Genomic DNA, 21,596 nt, shown 5'->3' on the forward strand with positions numbered 1-21,596 from the left:
TTATGAAGGAATTGTTCAAAATTCACCAAAATTTCACCACAGTGTCTTAAAGCCTTAAAAGTATTGCACACCAAATTTGGAAGCTTTAACCCTTAAAATAACGGAACCGGAGCCGTTTTTATATTTAACCCCTTTACAGTCCCTGGTATCTGCTTTGCTGAGACCCAACCAAGCCCAAAGGGGAATACGATACCAAATGACGCCTTCAGAAAGTCTTTTCTATGTATCAGAGCTCCTCACACATGCATCTGCATGTCATGCTTCTCAAAAACAAGTGCGCAATAGAGGCGCGAAAATGAGACTCTGCCTATGATTAGGGAAAGCCCCTAGAGAATAAGGTGTCCAATACAGTGCCTGCCGGTTATTTTACATAATTCCCAAGATTAAAATAATTCCTCAAGGCTATGGAGTATAAAATATGCTTATATATAAATTGTTTTAGCCCAGAAAATGTCTACAGTCTTAAAAGCCCTTGTGAAGCCCTTTTTTCTCTTTATGTAATAAAAATGGCTTACCGGATCCCATAGGAAAAATGACAGCTTCCAGCTGTCATACCTCAAGCAGCAAAAGTCTGCTCACTGTTCCCCCAACTGAAGTTAATTCCTCTCAACAGTCCTGTGTGGAAACAGCCATCGATTTTAGTAACTGTTGCTAAAATCATTTTCCTCTTACAAACAGAAATCTTCATCTCTTTTCTGTTTCAGAGTAAATAGTACATACCAGCACTATTTTAAAATAACAAACTCTTGATTGAATAATAAAAACTACAGTTAAACACTAAAAAACTCTAAGCCATCTCCGTGGAGATGTTGCCTGTACAACGGCAAAGAGAATGACTGGGGAAGGCGGAGCCTAGGAGGGATCATGTGACCAGCTTTGCTGGGCTCTTTGCCATTTCCTGTTGGGGAAGAGAATATCCCACAAGTAAGGATGACGCCGTGGACCGGACACACCTATGTTGGAGAAAAGGTAATTTCCTCATTACCCTTCTCAGATTCCCTAGAGGAGTCAGAGGATGAAAGTTCACCTTCTGTGCTAGACAAGGATTCCTCCTCGTTAGAAACCTGTAAATGTCTAACAGGAAGGAGCTCCAACTAAGCTGCTGGTTTTAGACTCAGAGGAACAATGTTCAACTTTTCTCTTGTGTGTAACTGAAGGTGGCGATTAGAGCAACGGACACTGCTAACTGTAATTGAGAGGAAAAATCAGGGGGGAAAAGGTTTAAATCAGTCCTCTGAGGGGGAGCAGAAGAGCATGTCGCAGTAGTTTGAGAACTAGTATTCCCCTGTTGAACTAGATCAGGGGAGCATACTGAGGTATTCAAGCGATTAGGGCCCGCTGATTGTGATGGGGTAATTTCAAGCAACGGGGGCATACTACGGTACTAGAGCCCCCAGAATGAGACTGAAGAACAGATGCCAGACAAGAAGTACATACTTGTGCTGCAGGGATAAACAATGTTAAGCTTTTGCATTTGTGCAACATGCATTTGTTAGAGTAAATCTTAGAAGAGTTTTTCTCAGGGGGGAAAAAAACGCTTGGTCATCAGTCCCCTCCATAATAACTCTATATTTGTACAGGCAAATTTAAAGGGACAGTATACTATAAAATAGTTTTTCCCTTAATGTAAACCATTACTTGTTTACCAGCTGCAGAGTATAAAATGTATGAGATTTGCTTTTTTAAGGTTTATTTTTGTATATGAATTAGCTGATTTTGTGTTTTAAAGCCACAACCTAATAAAATGGGTTGAGCTTGTAGGTATAATCAGATCTCATTACTTTATCACATTGTGTACATATTCATGCTTATATCTGTCCATAAACCAATCACCAATACTTGGAGAGAACAATGGAAAATTAACATTTTATTACCTTATCTCTTCTTTAACCCACTGAGAGTGTAAGTTCTTCTACTGGCTGTGTTAACACAGATTGGCCTTGAGAGGGATATGGCTGCACCTCACTGACGAGGCCCATAATAGGCCGAAACGTACGTCTGGGGTTTGTTGTGTCTCTTGTTCAGAGAGGGATTGCCTGGTATTTCGGGGTTGGACTGTACTGTGAAGTCAGGATCAGACTGATATGCTTCAGGAAACTTCTGTGTGAAAGGCACATATTAAACAGAAAGAGGCTGCTTCTTGGGTGCTAACTAGCCATAGAACAAGCTATGAAGCTATTGTTCCTTCACAGGAAGAGCACTTCTTTATTTATGCACCTGCGATCTCTGCCTAACTCCTGACGAGGCAAAGAACTACTGGGAGGGTAGAAGAAGCAGGAGGGATAGTTGAATTCTCCGTTTGGGGTTTCTTCACCGCCTCCTGGCCAGGTGATTTATTCCCATATGTAAAATAAAGGAATTTGTGGACTCGCTACCATTAGAGAGAAAACTAAATTTAGAAAAGAAGAAAAATCTGGTTTCTTACTCATCTGTGGAAATAAATTACTAGTCTAGGGCATGTGCATGTTATATAGACCAATAAAGGCAGCTTATGTAAAACAGTGACTGCACCAGTAACAAACTATTTGTATATAGATGATAGAGGACCGCTTTACCTTTGATGTAAGATCACGATGGAAGATGCCTTTTGAGTGAAGATAAGTTAGTCCCTGCGCCAAATCAAGGGCCAACTTCACCCGTACTGTCCAGGGCAGGTGTTGGTTGCTGTCTAGAAGTTGCTCCAGGTTACCACTGTTTATATACTGAAAAAAAAATTATTAATGACATGAAGGCTAAGAATAAAATGACAACGGGTGTTTGTAGTAATCAAAATACTCTTTTCTCTGTCTTGAAATAAATTAACATGCTGTGTGAGTGTGAACATTTTTTTCAATGCATTTAAAACCTTGTTTGCCAAACTGCACTCACTACTTGCCTTGCTTGGAGCAAGCAGCCAATCAGAATTTGTTAGCAAAAGTCCCTTTGCTTTGCAGTGTTTTATCTCTTATGCCAACAAGGGACAGATTGGTGGCAAGTTAAGGTTGGGAAGTTCAAGTGGCAGGGTTCACAATCATCAGAATTGCAAACTCTTTCAGAGTTGCATTAAAGGGACATGAAATACATTTTTTTCTTTTATGATTCAGATAAAGCATATCATTTAAAGCATTTTTTTCAAATTACTTCTATAATTTAATTTGCTTAGTTCTCTTGGTATCCGTTGTTAAATTCTACATAGGTAGGTTCAGGAGGTGGGAGCTAGCTGCTAAATGGTGGTTGCACATATATACCACTTGTCATTGGCTCAATGTGCTCAGCTAGCTCCCAGTAGTGTATTACTGCTCCTTTAACAAAGGACAAAGGATTGTGACCTAAAGATTTGAATTGTTGTCCAATCTTTGCTCTCCCCATTTGGTACTTTTGTTGTATCTAGAGCGCCGATTGGAGAAGAGTTCAAAAAAAGTTTAGCTCACAGAAAAATTGACTTCTGAAGGGGCAGTGGAGCGCAGAATATTTTAATTTCATATCAATATTAAAAAGTTATAGCACATCTTCGTTACAACTGATTAATCTCCCTAACAGTCCGGATCTGTTTTTATAAAGGGGAGAGTTTAACATCACTTTAAGCTGAACGCTCTCTCAGAATCATGAAAGAAAAAATATGTTTGGGTTTCATGTCCCTTTAAAGGAAGGCAAAATATAAGTGCAATGCAAAGCTGGTGTCACTGTGCACAATTAAACATTTTATACTACAAAGTGTTTACTGAAACAGTTTATAGAGAGCTTTAGTTTAAACTTGATGACCATGTTCTTTTGGTTCAGCTTTGCATATGGATAAAGTCTTCTTGCAAAGTAGTGGAAATGAATATCTTTGCACTACTACTGTCACAGGGGTTTTGTTTGTTTAATGGGACATGAAATCCTTTCCCCCCCCCCCCCATCAGAATTCAGATGAACATACAATTTTAAACCACTTTTACTACCATAACCGATTCATCTTCTTGATATTCTCTGCTGAATGAGCAACAATGCACGGCTGAGAGCTAGCTGAACACATTAGTTAGCCAATCGCAAGAGACAAAATGTGTTCAGGTACCAATCACCAGCAGCTCCCATGCAAGTTTCATTATCCCTTTAATATATGAAAATGAGGGTGGAGGAACAGATTGTGATTGTTTACAATCTTGTGCAATAAGACAACTGTCAGTATTGGAATCTACCTTTATAGAACATAATGAGAGGGATTGCGTAATTAGACTATTATCTGAATTTAGGGGAAGTGATCAGCAATGTCCTGCAATACTGGCAACCTCTGATATAAACAGGACAAGGAGGGAGATAAGAAGCTTTATGAAATTGGATGCTCTTTCTTAATCACAAATCAAAATTTTTGACCTTCTATGCCTTTAATGTTCCCATGTTTAACTAATTAATGGTCGCTAAATACACAGAATCCAACTATTTATGTAATAATTAAAAGCTTTAATGCACTAGAAAATTTCTGCACTTATGTCCCTTTAAAGAGGGGGGGAGGAGTATATGCAACAACTTGTTTTTGTGCTTTAATTTATACTTTGAATCCATTGCCATAAAGCATTTTATCTTTAGAGGAAATGTCTGCAACTGACTTTTTGAATGTTAGGAGAATTCATTTCAAGTGTTCTTGAGCATTTTTGTCAATACAAACGCCTACAGACAGGTACACTACATTTTTACAATCCACAGTGAGCAATAATCAAAGATTAGATCCTTTATAATCTCACCAAAACTGCTATAAAATTAGGAAATACACAAGAAACCACATTAAATAGGGGGGGTGGGGGGAGAAAGAAAGGGATATGAAACCCAAAATGTTAATCTTTTACTTGATCCAAACAGAATTTTAAATGGCAATTTAAAACAGCTTTTTAATTTACGATCTTTTGTTGAAAAGCAGGAGTGTATACTTAAAAGCCAGCCCATTTTTGGAGTACTGTATGGCAGAAGTTTAGCGAAAGACCTAGATAACCGCACTGCCATGTTGTGCTCCAGATGCCTACCTCTTCAACACAAAATATCATGGGAATGAAGCAAAATTTGATAATAGAAGAAAAACAAAATTTATGCTTACCTGATAATTTTCTTTCCAGACAAGGAGTCCACGACGTCATGACAATTACTAGTGGGATATTCAACTCCTGGCCAGCAGGAGGAGGCAAAGAGCACCCCAGCAAAGCTGTTAAGTGTAAATTCCTTTACCCATAATCCCCAGTCATTCAGCCGAAGGAAAATGGAATAAAAAGAACACAAGGGTATAGAGGTGCCTGAGGTTTACTCAAAATAACTGCTGAACATAATGTAAAAAGAGGGTGGGGTCATGGACTCTCCATATCCAGAAAGAAAGAAATTTTTCAGGTAAGCATAAATTTTGTTTTCTATGACATGGAGAGTCCGCGTAGTCATTCCAATTACTAGTGGGAACAATACTCAAGCAAGAGTACATGGAATGAACAGGGAGGGAGAATAAGGCAGGAGGACCTAAACAGAAGGCACCATCGTTTGAAGAACCTTTCGCCCAAAAGAGGCCTCAGCAAAAGTATCAAATTTATAGAAATTGGGGAAAAAATGCAAAGGGACATGTTGCCGCCTGGCAAATCTGTGCCACAGAAGCTTCTTTTTTTAAATCCTAAGGAGAGGAGACAGCCCTAGTGGAAAGAGCCGTAATTCTCTCAGGAGGCTGCTGTCCAGCAGTCTCATAATCAAAACAAATCATACTTCTTAACCAGAGGGAAAGAGTAGTAGAAGTGGACATCTGACCCTTAGGCTTTCCAGAGAAAACAAACCGGGCAGAATATTGCCGAAAATCTTTAGTAGCTTGAAAGTAAAATAATATTAAAAAACGCACAACATCCAAGTTATTTAGGACAAAAAGGAGGAACAAATTGCGTCTATCCGACACCACCTTAGGAAGAAAACCCTAAATTAGAACGAAGGACCGCATTATTTGCATGAAAATAAGGCATGGGGAAACCACACTGCAGAGCTGAAAGCTCAGTAACTCTGCGAGCGGAAGAAAGAGCAAGGAGAAACCAAACCCTCCAAGATAACTACTTAACATGCATCATCTCGAACGAAGCCTGCTGCAAAAAAACTAAAAAAAAAAAACTAAAAAAAAAACAAAACAAAAAAAAAAACCTTATGTTAAGGCTCCACGGAGGAGCAACAGGTTTAAACAGAGGCCCGATTCTGACCAGGGTCTGAAAAAAAAAAAGTGAACATCTGGTAAATCTGCCAGACGTTTGTGCAAAATAAATGGACAGTGCAGAAATCTGACCCTCCTTCCAGGAGAAACCTTTAGATTCTTAAAATCATGAGGTCTTTACGACATGCAGAGACTTCTGCATTGTCAAATTGCAGAAAGAGAAGGGAGAAACCACAATAATTAAAATTTGGAATCAGATACTAGTGACATAGCCAAGCCCGGATCTGAACCTGGGCGTCCTGGTTCCCAGCCTGTTTCTCTATTCCTGCTTCACCAGAAGGCTTTTCGCCATACCTTATGGTTAATCCTGCGAGCAACAGGATTAGGAGCCCGAGGTATAGTATCAATGAACGCCTCAGAAAAACCACGTCTAGACAGGAATAGGCGTTTAATCTCCAAGAAGTCAGCTTCAGAGATTCTAGATTTGGATGAAGGAATGGACCCTGAATTAGAAGGTCCTTCCTCAGAGGTAACCTCCAAGGTGGAAGAGATGATATCTCCCCCAGATCCAAATCAGATCCTGCAAGGCCAGGCCCGAGTGAAGGGATCACAGATGCTCTCTCCTGATTGCTATGAGTAATGACTCGTGGAAGGAGAGCAAACAGAGGAAAAAAAGGTATGCCAGAGAGAAGAACCAAGGAACCACCAGAGCATCTATCAGAGCGGCCTGAAGATCTCTTGACTTAGAACCGTACTTTGGAAGCTTGGCGTTTTGATGAGACGCCACCAGATCCAACTCCGGAACCTCCCACCTGAGGGTTATCTTTGAGAACACCTCCAGATGGAAAGCTCACTCCCCGGGCTGAAAAGCCTGTCTGCTCAGAAAAAACTCCTCCCAGTTGTCCACACCTGGAATGTGGATGGCAGATGAGACAACCGTGAGCTTCCACCCACTGCAGAATGCGAGTCACCTCCTGCATAGCCAAGGAACTCCAAGTTGCTCCCCGACGGTTGATGTAGAGGTGAAGTTGTCCGACTGGAATCTGATAAACCGGACAAAAGATAATGGAGGCCAAGATGTCAAGGCATTGAATATAGTTCTCAACTCTTACATGATTTAGGGGCAGAGGTAACTCATCCCAAGTCCACAGACCCTGAGCTTTTAAATGAGCCCCAAACTGCTCCCCAGCCTAACGTCCGTGGAGACCATCACCCAGGAAGGTCTCAGGAAGCATGTGCCCCGAGACAGATGGTCCTGCAAGACCCACCAAAGAGTCTCTTGATAAGGGATTCAGGGTTATCCTCTGCATAACTGCAGTCTCAGATGGAACCAAGCCAATGGAATGATGTCCATGAAAGAAACCATCAGACCAAATACTGACATACACTGAGAATAAACCCCACAGCCAGAAATTTGGATGTTCTGACCTCAGTCAGAAAAATACCAACTAGGAGACATGAACTATACATGTCATAAAACAGGCAACAAGTATCCCTCAAAGAGTGAGAATTATAACTCTGCACTCTAGAGTGAACTGATAAAATCCACTAGACACATCTTAGTGTAAAACAGTTTCTCCGCTATTCTAAGACATCTAGGGAAAAGCAAAGTCAACATCACATCGTAGTGAGAAGACCTAAAAGAGCTGCAATGAGTGACAACACATGGCGCCAAAATGCAATCCAATGACATTGCAACACAAGCCACCATGACTACAGCCTGTCATGAAAAACTGGTGCTGCTATTTTAAATATAAAAGTGCATTTGAAAGAAAAAGGTTTCCCCTCATACAGCTTTTCTGAAAAAAACGTTACGCTATCACTCAGTCACCAATAAGCACACAGACAAAACTCATGTAAAGAGTATAGATACACTTTCCACTATTCTGTCTGTGCTATCTTCCTGTGAGGTATACAGATGATTTAAGAGTCTACAGAGGGGAAAAGACAAATGGCGCCAATCTATTCTCAGCTGCGTAACTATCTGTCGTTTCATGCAGAGAAAAGTTATACTGAGAAAAGATTGCTAAATACGAAAACACACAATAACTGGACAGATAGCTCATCGTGCTAATGCACTGTTGCAGAGATCTGTGGCAACCCAAGGGTTGCAGGTTCAATCCCGGTGAGGTCCACTCAGCCTTTCATTCTTCCGAGGTCAGCAAAAGGAGTACCATTGAGTTGGGTAATATCACCTGTTAACAGCGCCACAAGTCTGTTAAGTCCGAGGTTGTGCACTATACAAGTATCCATTATTATCCAAATAAGGATGAAAGAGCATCGGCTGCCCGTCACGCCGACAAAGGCTCTAGGAGGGGAATGTATAACTCAACCGCACAATAGGAGTATAGCATAATATACAAAAAAAAAAAAAATCTGTTTCATGGTCACACGATCCATTTCCTCAAATAAAATGCATAACAGTGTCAGCAGCAGTCTCCTGTCATTATATCCGGAGGTGCCACGGCTGCAGAAGGGAAACTGAGTGAAAAGTGTAATGGAGTTAAATTGAAGGAGTTCAATTGTAGATACTCCATATAAGTATCCCCACATAATAAAAAGGCAGACCAATAGGGGAACCAGATCCTGTTAAGGAGATGCCAGATATATCCATGTTGCTCTTAAATTACTGATATCCCCAGACAGGGATATAAATAATTTTCCAGGACCATATTATTGGACAATGGAGGTGCCAGCTGGTCACCGTTAAACGTCCACCCGGTCCCTGATGACCGTAACCACTTCTCTGCCAATGTAAGGGATTATAAAAAATATAAAAAGCACTTACCCTCTAGTGTCTTCTGCTGCAGAGCACAGACAGTACTTTCAGGTGTAGTCAGCTTCATAAGCTCACTGACAGGGACCTGGGTAGAAAAGAAACAGAGTAAGCAACTCTGGCTTTCTACAAAGGGGTAGCAAAGTGTTAAAAGTAAAGCAAAGACTTCCTCACCGCCTTTTAACTGCTAAAAACCACCACTACTATTACTGAAGAGATTGATGTGGACACAGCTAGACCCCAATCCTTGCTTGCAGGGAAAAGTACCCATAAAAGGATTAAAATCTTCAGATACAAACTTTGCACAACCTCCATTGACAGAGGCAAAGAGAATGACTGGGAATTATGGGTAAGGGAAGTTACACTTAAAAGGGACAGTCTAGTCCAAAAAAAAAAAAAAAAAAATTTCATGGTTCAGATAGAGAATAATTTTAAACAATTTTCCAATTTATTTCTATCACCAATTTTGCTTTGTTCTCTTGGTATTCTTAGTTGAAAGCTAAACCTAGGAGGTTCATATGCTAATTTCTAAGCCCTTGAAAGCCACGTCTTCTCTTAGGGCATTTTGACAGTTTTTCACCACTAGAGTGTGCTAGTTCATGTGTGTCATATAGGTAACACTGCTCATGCACGTGGAGTTCAGATGAGCCAGCTCTGATTGGCTAAAAATGGAGTTCTGTCAAAAGAACTGAAATAAGGGGGTAGTTTGCAGAGGCTTAGATACAAGGTAATCAGAGGTAAAAAGTGTATTTATATAACTGTTGGTTGTGCAAAACTAGGGAATGGGTATTAAAGGGATTATCTATCTTTTTAAACAATAAAAATTCTGGTGTAGACTGTCCCTTTAACAGCTTTGCTAGGGTGCTCTGTCTCCTCTGGAACAAGGGAACTCTTTCAGATTCACTTTCCAACCGTGGGAATGTAGAAAAGATAACAAGATCTCTGTAGAGAGTTTGCTTGTTGAAAAGATGGCACCTGAAACAATATGTTGTCCAGGTATGGCGCCACTGCAATTCCCCGAGACCTGATCCCTGCCAAGAGAGCCCCCAGAACCTTTTTGAAAATTCTGGGAGCTGTGGCAAGGCCAAACGTAAGAGCCACAAACTGAAAGTGTTTATCTAGAAAGGCAAATCTCAGGAACGTGTGATGATCCCCAAGGATGGGAACATGACGAAATGTGTCTTTCAGGTCTATGGTTGACATGAACTGACCCTATTGGACAAAAGGAAGAATGGAACGAATGGTTTCCATTTTGAAGAACGGTACCCTGAGAAACTTGAGGCACTTTAGGTCTAAAACAGGTCGAAAAGTTCCCTCCTTTTTGGGAACCACAAACAGATTTCAATAGAATGCTAGACCCTGTTCCCTTACTGGAACTATCACACCCAGGGAGGAAAGGTCCTGAACGCACAAGGATCTGGGACATCTCGTCTCCATGCTTGACAAAACAGAAAGTCTGCCCCCCACTTGATCAGATCCCGGACCGGGATGGTATAATGACTACCCAAGATGTGGATCTTTCCACGCAAGAGTCACTAGAGAGGGAGGGATAAAATAAAGACAGCCAATTCCGCTGAAAAATAATCCACACCCAAAATAAAGTTTAAATTTTATAATGAAAAAAAACTGAAATTATAAGCAGAAGATTCAAACTGAAACAGCTGCCTGAAGTACTTTTCTACCAAAAACAGCTTCAGAAGAAGAAAACACATCAAAATGGTAGAATTTAGTAAAAGTATGCAAAGAAGACCAAGTTGCTGCTTTGCAAATCTGATCAACCGAAGCTTCATTCCTAAACGCCCAGGAAGTAGAAACTGACCTAGTAGAATGAGCTGTAATCCTTTGAGGCGGAGTTTTACCTGACTCGACATAAGCATGATGAATTAAAGATTTCAACCAAGATGCCAAAGAAATGGCAGAGGCCTTCTGACCTTTCCTAGAACCGGAAAAGATAACAAATAGACTAGAAGTCTTTCGGAAATTCTTAGTAGCTTCCACATAATATTTCAAAGATCTAACTACATCCAAAGAATGCAATGATTTCTCCTTAGAATTCTTAGGATTAGGATATAATGAAGGAACCACAATTTCTCTACTAATGTTGTTGGAATTCACAACCTTAGGTAAAAATTTAAAAGAAGTTCGCAACACCGCCTTATCCTGGTGAAAAATCAGAAAAGGAGACTCACAAGAAAGAGCAGATAATTCAGAAACTCTTCTAGCAGAAGAGATGACCAAAAGGAACAAAACTTTCCAAGAAAGTAATTTAATGTCCAATGAATGCATAGGTTCAAACGGAGGAGCTTGAAGAGCCCCCAGAACCAAATTCAAACTCCAAGGAGGAGAAATTGACTTAATGACAGGTTTTATACGAACCAAAGCTTGTACAAAACAATGAATATCAGGAAGATTAGCAATCTTTCTGTGAAAAAGAACAGAAAGAGCAGAGATTTGTCCTTTCAAGGAACTTGCAGACACACCTTTATCCAAACCGTCCTGAAGAAACTGTAAAATTCTCTGAATTCTAAAAGAATGCCAGGAAAAATGATGAGAAAGACACCAAGAAATTTAAGTCTTCCAGACTCTATAATATATCTCCCTAGATACAGATTTACGAGCCTGTAACATAGTATTAATCACAGAGTCAGAGAAACCTCTTTGACTAAGAATCAAGCGTTCAATCTCCATACCTTTAAATTTAAGGATTTGAGATCCGGATGGAAAAAAGAACCTTGCGACAGAAGGTCTGGTCTTAACGGAAGAGTCCACGGTTGGCAAGAGGCCATCCGGACAAGATCCGCATACCAAAACCTGTGAGGCCATGCTGGAGCTACCAGCAGAACAAACTAGCATTCCTTCAGAATCTTGGAGATTACTCTTGGAAGAAGAACTAGAGGCGGAAAGATATAGGCAGGATGATACTTCCAAGGAAGTGACAATGCATCCACTGCTTCCGCTTGAGGATCCCTGGATCTGGACAGATACCTGGGAAGTTTCTTGTTTAGATGAGAGGCCATCAGATCTATATCTGGAAGTCCCCACATATGAACAATCTGAAGAAATACCTCTGGGTGAAGAGACCATTCGCCCGGATGCAACGTCTGGCGACTGATATAATCCGCTTCCCAATTGTCTATACCTGGGATATGAACCGCAGAAACTAGACAGGAGCTGGATTCCGCCCATACCAGAATTCGAGATACTTCTTTCATAGCCAGAGGACTGTGAGTCCCTCCTTGATGATTGATGTATGCCACAGTTGTGACATTGTCTGTCTGAAAACAAATGAACGATTCTCTCTTTAGAAGAGGCCAAGACTGAAGAGCTCTGAAAATTGCACGGAGTTCCAAAATATTGATCGGTAATCTCACCTCCTGAGATTCCCAAACCCCTTGTGCTGTCAGAGACCCCCACACAGCTCCCCAACCAGTAACACTTGCATCTGTTGAAATTACAGTCCAGGTCGGAACAAAAGAAGCCCCCTGAACTAAACGATGGTGATCTGTCCACCACGTCAGAGAGTGTCGTACAATCGGTTTTAAAGATATTAATTGAGATATCTTTGTGTAATCCCTGCACCACTGGTTCAGCATACAGAGCTGAAGAGGTCGCATGTGAAAACGAGCAAAGGGGATCGCGTCCGATGCAGCAGTCATAAGACCTAGAATTTCCATGCATAAAGCTACCGAAGGGAATGATTGTGACTTAAGGTTTCGACAAGCTGATATCAATTTTAGACGTCTCTTGTCTGTCAAAGATAGAGTCATGGACACTGAATCTATCTGGAAGCCTAAAAAGGTTACCCTTGTCTGAGGAATCAATTTACTTTTTGGTAAATTGATCCTCCAACCATGATCTTGAAGAAACAACACAAGTCGATTCGTATGAGATTCTGCTAAATGTGAAGACTGAGCAAGTACCAAGATATCGTCCAAATAAGGAAATACCACAATACTCTGTTCTCTGATTAGACAGAAGGGCACCGAGAACCTTTGTAAAAATTCTTGGAGCTGTTGCTAGGCCAAACGGCAGAGCCACAAACTGGTAATGCTTGTCTAGGAAAGAGAATCTCAGAAACTGATAGTGATCTGGATGAATCGGAATATGCAGATATGCATCCTGTAAATCTATTGTAGACATATAATGCCCTTGCTGAACAAAAGGCAGGATAGTCCTTACAGTTACCATTTTGAATGTTGGTATCCTTACATAACGATTCAATATTTTTAGATCCAGAACTGGTCTGAAGGAATTCTCCTTCTTTGGTACAATGAAGAGATTTGAATAAAACCCCAGCCCCTGTTCCGGAACTGGAACTGGCATAATTACTCCAGCCAACTCTAGATCTGAAACACATTTCAGAAATGCTTGAGCCTTCGCTGGATTTACTGGGACACGGGAAAGAAAAAATCTCTTTGCAGGAGACCTTATCTTGAAGCCAATTCTGTACCCTTCTGAAACAATGTTCTGAATCCAAAGATTGTGAACGGAATTGATCCAAATTTCTTTGAAAAAACGTAATCTGCCCCCTACCAGCTGAGCTGGAATGAGGGCCGCACCTTCATGTGGACTTAGAAGCTGGCTTTGATTTTCTAAAAGGCTTGGATTTATTCCAGACTGGAGATGGTTTCCAAACTGATACCGCTCCTGAGGATGAAGGATCAGGCTTTTGTTCCTTGTTGTGACTAAAGGAACGAAAACGATTATTAGACCTAAATTAACCTTTAGATTTTTTATCCTGTGGTAAAAAAGTTCCTTTCCCTCCAGTAACAGTTGAGATAATAGAATCCAACTGAGAACCAAATAATTTATTACCCTGGAAAGAAAGGGAAAGCAGAGTAGACTTAGAAGACATATCACCATTCCAAGTTTTAAGCCATAAAGCTCATCTAGCTAAAATAGCTAGGGACATGTACCTGACATCAACTCTAATGATATCAAAGATGGCATCACAAATAAAATTATTAGCATGTTGAAGAAGATTAATAATGCTAAGAGAATTATGATCTGTTACTTGTTGCGCTAAAGCTTCTAACCAAAAAGTTGAAGCTGCAGCAACATCAGCTAAAGATATAGCAGGTCTAAGAAGATTACCTGAACACAAGTAAGCTTTTCTTAGAAAGGATTCAATTTTCCTATCTAAAGGATCCTTAAAGGAAGTACCATCTGCCGTAGGAATAGTAGTACGCTTAGCAAGAGTAGAGACAGCCCCATCAACCTTAGGGATTTTGTCCCAAAATTCTAATCTGTCAGATGGCACAGGATATAATTGCTTAAAACGTTTAGAAGGAGTAAATGAATTACCCAAATTATTCCATTCCCTGGAAATTACTTCAGAAATAGCACCAGGAACAGGAAAAAACATAATTTATGTAAGAACTTACCTAATAAATTCATTTCTTTCATATTAGCAAGAGTCCATGAGCTAGTGACGTATGGGATATACATTCCTACCAGGAGGGGCAAAGTTTCCCAAACCTCAAAATGCCTATAAATACACCCCTCACCACACCCACAATTCAGTTTAACGAATAGCCAAGAAGTGGGGTGATAAAAAAGTGCGAAAGCATATAAAATAAGGAATTGGAATAATTGTGCTTTATACAAAAATCATAACCACCACATAAAAAGGGCGGGCCTCATGGACTCTTGCTAATATGAAAGAAATTAATTTATCAGGTAAGTTCTTACATAAATTATGTTTTCTTTCATATAATTAGCAAGAGTCCATGAGCTAGTGACGTATGGGATAATGATTACCCAAGATGTGGATCTTTCCACACAAGAGTCACTAGAGAGGGATAAAATAAAGACAGCCAATTCCTGCTGAAAATAATCCACACCCAAAATAAAGTTTAATGAAAAACATACGCAGAAGATTCAGACTGAGACCGCTGCCTGAAGTACTTTTCTACCAAAAACTGCTTCAGAAGAAGAAAATACATCAAAATGGTAGAATTTAGTAAAAGTATGCAAAGAGGACCAAGTTGCTGCTTTGCAAATCTGATCAACCGAAGCTTCATTCCTAAACGCCCAGGAAGTAGAAACTGACCTGGTAGAATGACCTGTAATCCTCTGAGGCGGAGTTTTACCCGACTCAACATAGGCAAGATGAATTAAAGATTTCAACCAAGATGCCAAAGAAATGGCAGAAGCTTTCTGGCCTTTTCTAGAACCGGAAAAGATAACAAATAGACTAGAAGTCTTTCGGAAAGACTTAGTAGCTTCAACATAATATTTCAAAGCTCTAACAACATCCAAAGAATGCAATGATTTCTCCTTAGAATTCTTAGGATTAGGACATAATGAAGGAACCACAATTTCTCTACTAATGTTGTTGGAATTCACAACTTTAGGTAAAAATTCAAAAGTTCGCAACACCGCCTTATCCTGATGAAAAATCAGAAAAGGAGACTCACAAGAAAGAGCAGATAATTCAGAAACTCTTCTGGCAGAAGAGATGGCCAAAAGGAACAAAACTTTCCAAGAAAGTAATTTAATGTCCAATGAATGCATAGGTTCAAAGGGAGGAGCTTGAAGAGCTCCCAGAACCAAATTCAAACTCCAAGGAGGAGAAATTGACTTAATGACAGGTTTTATACGAACCAAAGCTTGTACAAAACCATGAATATCAGGAAGAATAGCAATCTTTCTGTGAAAAAGAACAGAAAGAGCAGAGATTTGTCCCTTCAAGGAACTTGCAGACAACCCCTTATCTAAACCATCCTGAAGAAACTGTAAAATTCTCGGTATTCTAAAAGAATGCCAAGAAAAATGATGAGAAAGACACCAAGAAATATAAGTCTTCCAGACTTATAATATATCTCTCTAGATACAGATTTACGAGCCTGTAACATAGTATTAATCACAGAGTCAGAGAAACCTCTTTAACCAAGAATCAAGCGTTCAATCTCCATACCTTTAAATTTAAGGATTTCAGATCCTGGTGGAAAAAAGGACCTTGTGACAGAAGGTCTGGTCTTAACGGAAGAGTCCACGGTTGGCAAGAGGCCATCCAGACAAGATCCGCATACCAAAACCTGTGAGGCCATGCCGGAGCTACCAGCAGAACAAACGAGCATTCCCTCAGAATCTTGGAGATTACTCTTGGAAGAAGAACTAGAGGCGGAAAGATATAGGCAGGATGATACTTCCAAGGAAGTGATAATGCATCCACTGCCTCCGCCTGAGGATCCCGGGATATGGACAGATATCTGGGAAGTTTCTTGTTTAGATGAGACGCCATCAGATCTATTTCTGGAAGTTCCCACATTTGAACAATCTGAAGAAATACCTCTGGGTGAAGAGACCATTCGCCCGGATGCAACGTTTGGCGACTGAGATAATCCGCTTCCCAATTGTCTACACCTGGGATATGAACCGCAGAAATTAGACAGGAGCTGGATTCCGCCCAAACCAAAATTCGAGATACTTCTTTCATAGCCAGAGGACTGTGAGTCCCTCCTTGATGATTGATGTATGCCACAGTTGTGACATTGTCTGTCTGAAAACAAATGAACGATTCTCTCTTCAGAAGAGGCCAAAACTGAAGAGCTCTGAAAATTGCACGGAGTTCCAAAATATTGATCGGTAATCTCACCTCCTGAGATTCCCAAACTCCTTGTGCCGTCAGAGATCCCCACACAGCTCCCCAACCTGTGAGACTTGCATCTGTTGAAATTACAGTCCAGGTCGGAAGCACAAAAGAAGCCCCCTGAATTAAACGATGGTGATCTGTCCACCACGTTAGAGAGTGTCGAACAATCGGTTTTAAAGATATTGAGATATCTTTGTGTAATCCTTGCACCATTGATTCAGCATACAGAGCTGAAGAGGTCGCATGTGAAAACGAGCAAAGGGGATCGCGTCCGATGCAGCAGTCATAAGACCTAGAATTTCCATGCATAAGGCTACCGAAGGGAATGATTGTGACTGAAGGTTTCGACAAGCTGAAATCAATTTTAGACGTCTCTTGTCTGTTAAAGACAGAGTCATGGACACTGAATCTATCTGGAAACCCAGAAAGGTTACCCTTGTCTGAGGAATCAATGAACTTTTTGGTAAATTGATCCTCCAACCATGATCTTGAAGAAACAACACAAGTCGATTCGTATGAGATTCTGCTAAATGTAAAGACTGAGCAAGTACCAAGATATCGTCCAAATAAGGAAATACCACAATACCCTGTTCGATGATTACAGACAGAAGGGCACCGAGAACCTTTGTAAAAATTCTTGGAGCTGTAGCTAGGCCAAACGGCAGAGCCACAAACTGGTAATGCTTGTCCAGAAAAGAGAATCTCAGGAACTGATAATGATCTGGATGAATCGGAATATGCAGATATGCATCCTGTAAATCTATTGTGGACATATAATGCCCTTGCTGAACAAAAGGCAAGATAGTCCTTACAGTTACCATCTTGAACGTTGGTATCCTTACATAACGATTCAATATTTTTAGATCCAGAACTGGTCTGAAGGAATTCTCCTTCTTTGGTACAATGAAGAGATTTGAATAAAACCCCATCCCCTGTTCCGGAACTGGAACTGGCATAATTACTCCAGCCAACTCTAGATCTGAAACAATTCAGAAATGCTTGAGCTTTCACTGGATTTACTGGGACACGGGAAAGAAAAAATCTCTTTGCAGGAGGTCTCATCTTGAAACCAATTCTGTACCCTTCTGAAACAATGTTCTGAATCCAAAGATTGTGAACAGAATTGATCCAAATTTCTTCGAAAAAACGTAACCTGCCCCTTACCAGCTGAGCTGGAATGAGGGCCGCACCTTCATGAGGACTTAGAAGCAGGCTTTGCCTTTCTAGCAGGCTTGGATTTATTCCAGACTGGAGATGGTTTCCAAACTGAAACTGCTCCTGAGGATGAAGGATTAGGCTTTTGTTCTTTGTTGAAACGAAAGGAACGAAAACGATTATTAGCCCTGTTTTTACCTTTAGATTTTTTATCCTGTGGTAAAAAAGTTCCTTTCCCACCAGTAACAGTTGAGATAATAGAATCCAACTGAGAACCAAATAATTTGTTACCCTGGAAAGAAATGGAAAGTAGAGTTGATTTAGAAGCCATATCAGCATTCCAAGTCTTAAGCCATAAAGCTCTTCTAGCTAAAATAGCTAGAGACATAAACCTGACATCAACTCTGATAATATCAAAAATGGCATCACAGATAAAATTATTAGCATGCTGAAGAAGAATAATAATATCATGAGAATCATGATCTGTTACTTGTTGCGCTAAAGTTTCCAACCAAAAAGTTGAAGCTGCAGCAACATCAGCCAAAGATATAGCAGGTCTAAGAAGATTACCTGAACACATAAGCTTTTCTTAGAAAGGATTCAATTTTCCTATCTAAAGGATCCTTAAACGAAGTACCATCTGATGTAGGAATAGTAGTACGTTTAGCAAGGGTAGAAATAGCCCCATCAACTTTAGGGATTTTGTCCCAAAATTCTAATCTGTCAGACGGCACAGGATATAATTGCTTAAAACGTTTAGAAGGAGTAAATGAATTACCCAATTTATCCCATTCTTTGGAAATTACTGCAGAAATAGCATTAGGAACAGGAAAAAATTCTGGAATAACTACAGGAGATTTAAATACCTTATCCAAACGTTTAGAATTAGTATCAAGAGGACCAGAATCCTCTATTTCTAAAGCAATTAGTACTTCTTTAAGTAAAGAACGAATAAATTCCATTTTAAATAAATATGAAGATTTATCAGCATCAATCTCTGAGACAGAATCCTTTGAACCAGAAGAGTCATCAGAATCAGAATGATGATGTTCATTTAAAAATTCATCTGTAGGGAGAGAAGTTTTAAAAGATTTTTTACGTTTACTAGAAGGAGAAATAACAGACATAGCCTTCTTTATGGATTCAGAAACAAAATCTCTTATGTTATCAGGAACATTCTGCACCTTAGATGTTGAAGGAACTGCAACAGACAATGGTACTTTACTAAAGGAAATATTATCTGCATTAACAAGTTTGTCATGACAATTAATACAAACAACAGCCGGAGGAATAGCTACCAAAAGTTTACAGCAGATACACTTAGCTTTGGTAGATCCAGCACTAGACAGCGATTTTCCTGTAGTATCTTCTGACTCAGATGCAACGTGAGACATCTTGCAATATGTAAGAGAAAAAACAACATATAAAGCAAAATTGATCAAATTCCTTAAATGACAGTTTCAGGAATGGGAAAAAATGCCAAAGAACAAGCTTCTAGCAACCAGAAGCAATGAAAAATGAGACTTTAAATAATGTGGAGACAAAAGCGTCGCCCATATTTTTTAGCGCCAAATAAGACGCCCACATTATTTGGCGCCTAAATGCTTTTGGTGCCAAAAATGACGCCACATCCGGAACGCTGACACTTTTGGCGCAAAATAACGTCAAAAAATGACGCAACTTCCGGCAACACGTATGACGCCGGAAACGGAAACGTTTTTTTGCGCCAAAAAAGTCCGCGCCAAGAATGACGCAATAAAATGAAGCATTTTCAGCCCCCACGAGCCTAACAGCCCACAGGGAAAAAGAGTCAAATTGAAGGTAAGAAAAAATGATTAATTCAAATGCATTATCCCAAATATTAAACTGACTGTCTGAAAATAAGGAATGTTGAACATTCTGAGTCAAGGCAAATAAATGTTTGAATACATATATTTAGAACTTTATAAACAAAGTGCCCAACCATAGCTTAGAGTGTCACAGAAAATAAGATTTACTTGCCCCAGGACACTCATCTACATGTTTGTAGAAAGCCAAACCAGTACTGAAACGAGAATCAGCAGAGGTAATGGTATATATAAGAGTATATCGTCGATCTGAAAAGGGAGGTAAGAGATGAATCTCTACGACCGATAACAGAGAACCTATGAAATAGACCCCGTAGAAGGAGATCACTGCATTCAAATAGGCAATACTCTCCTCACATCCCTCTGACATTCACTGCACGCTGAGAGGAAAACCGGGCTCCAACTTGCTGCGGAGCGCATATCAACGTAGAATCTAGCACAAACTTACTTCACCACCTCCATCGGAGGTAAAGTTTGTAAAACTGAATTGTGGGTGTGGTGAGGGGTGTATTTATAGGCATTTTGAGGTTTGGGAAACTTTGCCCCTCCTGGTAGGAATGTATATCCCATACGTCACTAGCTCATGGACTCTTGCTAATTACATGAAAGAAACTTCTGGAATAACTACAGGAGATTTAAAAAACAGAATTTATGTTTACCTGATAAATTACTTTCTCCAACGGTGTGTCCGGTCCACGGCGTCATCCTTACTTGTGGGATATTCTCTTCCCCAACAGGAAATGGCAAAGAGCCCAGCAAAGCTGGTCACATGATCCCTCCTAGGCTCCGCCTACCCCAGTCATTCGACCGACGTTAAGGAGGAATATTTGCATAGGAGAAACCATATGGTACCGTGGTGACTGTAGTTAAAGAAAATAAATTATCAGACCTGATTAAAAAAACCAGGGCGGGCCGTGGACCGGACACACCGTTGGAGAAAGTAATTTATCAGGTAAACATAAATTCTGTTTTCTCCAACATAGGTGTGTCCGGTCCACGGCGTCATCCTTACTTGTGGGAACCAATACCAAAGCTTTAGGACACGGATGAAGGGAGGGAGCAAATCAGGTCACCTAAATGGAAGGCACCACGGTTTGCAAAACCTTTCTCCCAAAAATAGCCTCAGAAGAAGCAAAAGTATCAAACTTGTAAAATTTGGTAAAAGTGTGCAGTGAAGACCAAGTCGCTGCCCTACATATCTGATCAACAGAAGCCTCGTTCTTGAAGGCCCATGTGGAAGCCACAGCCCTAGTGGAATGAGCTGTGATTCTTTCGGGAGGCTGCCGTCCGGCAGTCTCGTAAGCCAATCTGATGATGCTTTTAATCCAAAAAGAGAGAGAGGTAGAAGTTGCTTTTTGACCTCTCCTTTTACCGGAATAAACAACAAACAAGGAAGATGTTTGTCTAAAATCCTTTGTAGCATCTAAATAGAATTTTAGAGCGCGAACAACATCCAAATTGTGCAACAAACGTTCCTTCTTTGAAACTGGTTTCGGACACAGGGAAGGTACGATAATCTCCTGGTTAATGTTTTTGTTAGAAACAACTTTTGGAAGAAAACCAGGTTTAGTACGTAAAACCACCTTATCTGCATGGAACACCAGATGAGGAGGAGAACACTGTAGAGCAGATAATTCTGAAACTCTTCTAGCAGAAGAAATTGCAACTAAAAACAAAACTTTCCAAGATAACTTAATATCAACGGAATGTAAGGGTTCAAACGGAACCCCCTGAAGAACTGAGAGAACTAAATTGAGACTCCAAGGAGGAGTCAAAGGTTTGTAAACAGGCTTAATTCTAACCAGAGCCTGAACAAAGGCTTGAACATCTGGCACAGCTGCCAGCTTTTTGTGAAGTAACACAGACAAGGCAGAAATCTGTCCCTTCAGGGAACTTGCAGATAATCCTTTTTCCAATCCTTCTTGAAGGAAGGATAGAATCTTAGGAATCTTAACCTTGTCCCAAGGGAATCCTTTAGATTCACACCAACAGATATATTTTTTCCAAATTTTGTGGTAAATCTTTCTAGTTACAGGCTTTCTGGCCTGAACAAGAGTATCGATAACAGAATCTGAGAACCCTCGCTTCGATAAGATCAAGCGT

General features: G+C 40.3%; 1 protein-coding gene across 1 annotated transcript in view; it reads right to left on the bottom strand.

The window, feature by feature from the left end:
* Window positions 1-21,596, bottom strand: part of TESK2 (testis associated actin remodelling kinase 2) — a 587,073-nt gene that overhangs the window by 379,821 nt on the left and 185,656 nt on the right. The window contains exon 5 of the mRNA XM_053693575.1: window positions 2,556-2,702. Within this exon, the coding sequence (XP_053549550.1) occupies window positions 2,556-2,702 (147 nt within the window). The remainder of the gene's footprint in view (window positions 1-2,555; window positions 2,703-21,596) is intronic.

Source organism: Bombina bombina, chromosome 10 (assembly GCF_027579735.1).
Source record: "Bombina bombina isolate aBomBom1 chromosome 10, aBomBom1.pri, whole genome shotgun sequence".
Taxonomy (NCBI): Eukaryota; Metazoa; Chordata; class Amphibia; order Anura; family Bombinatoridae; genus Bombina; species Bombina bombina.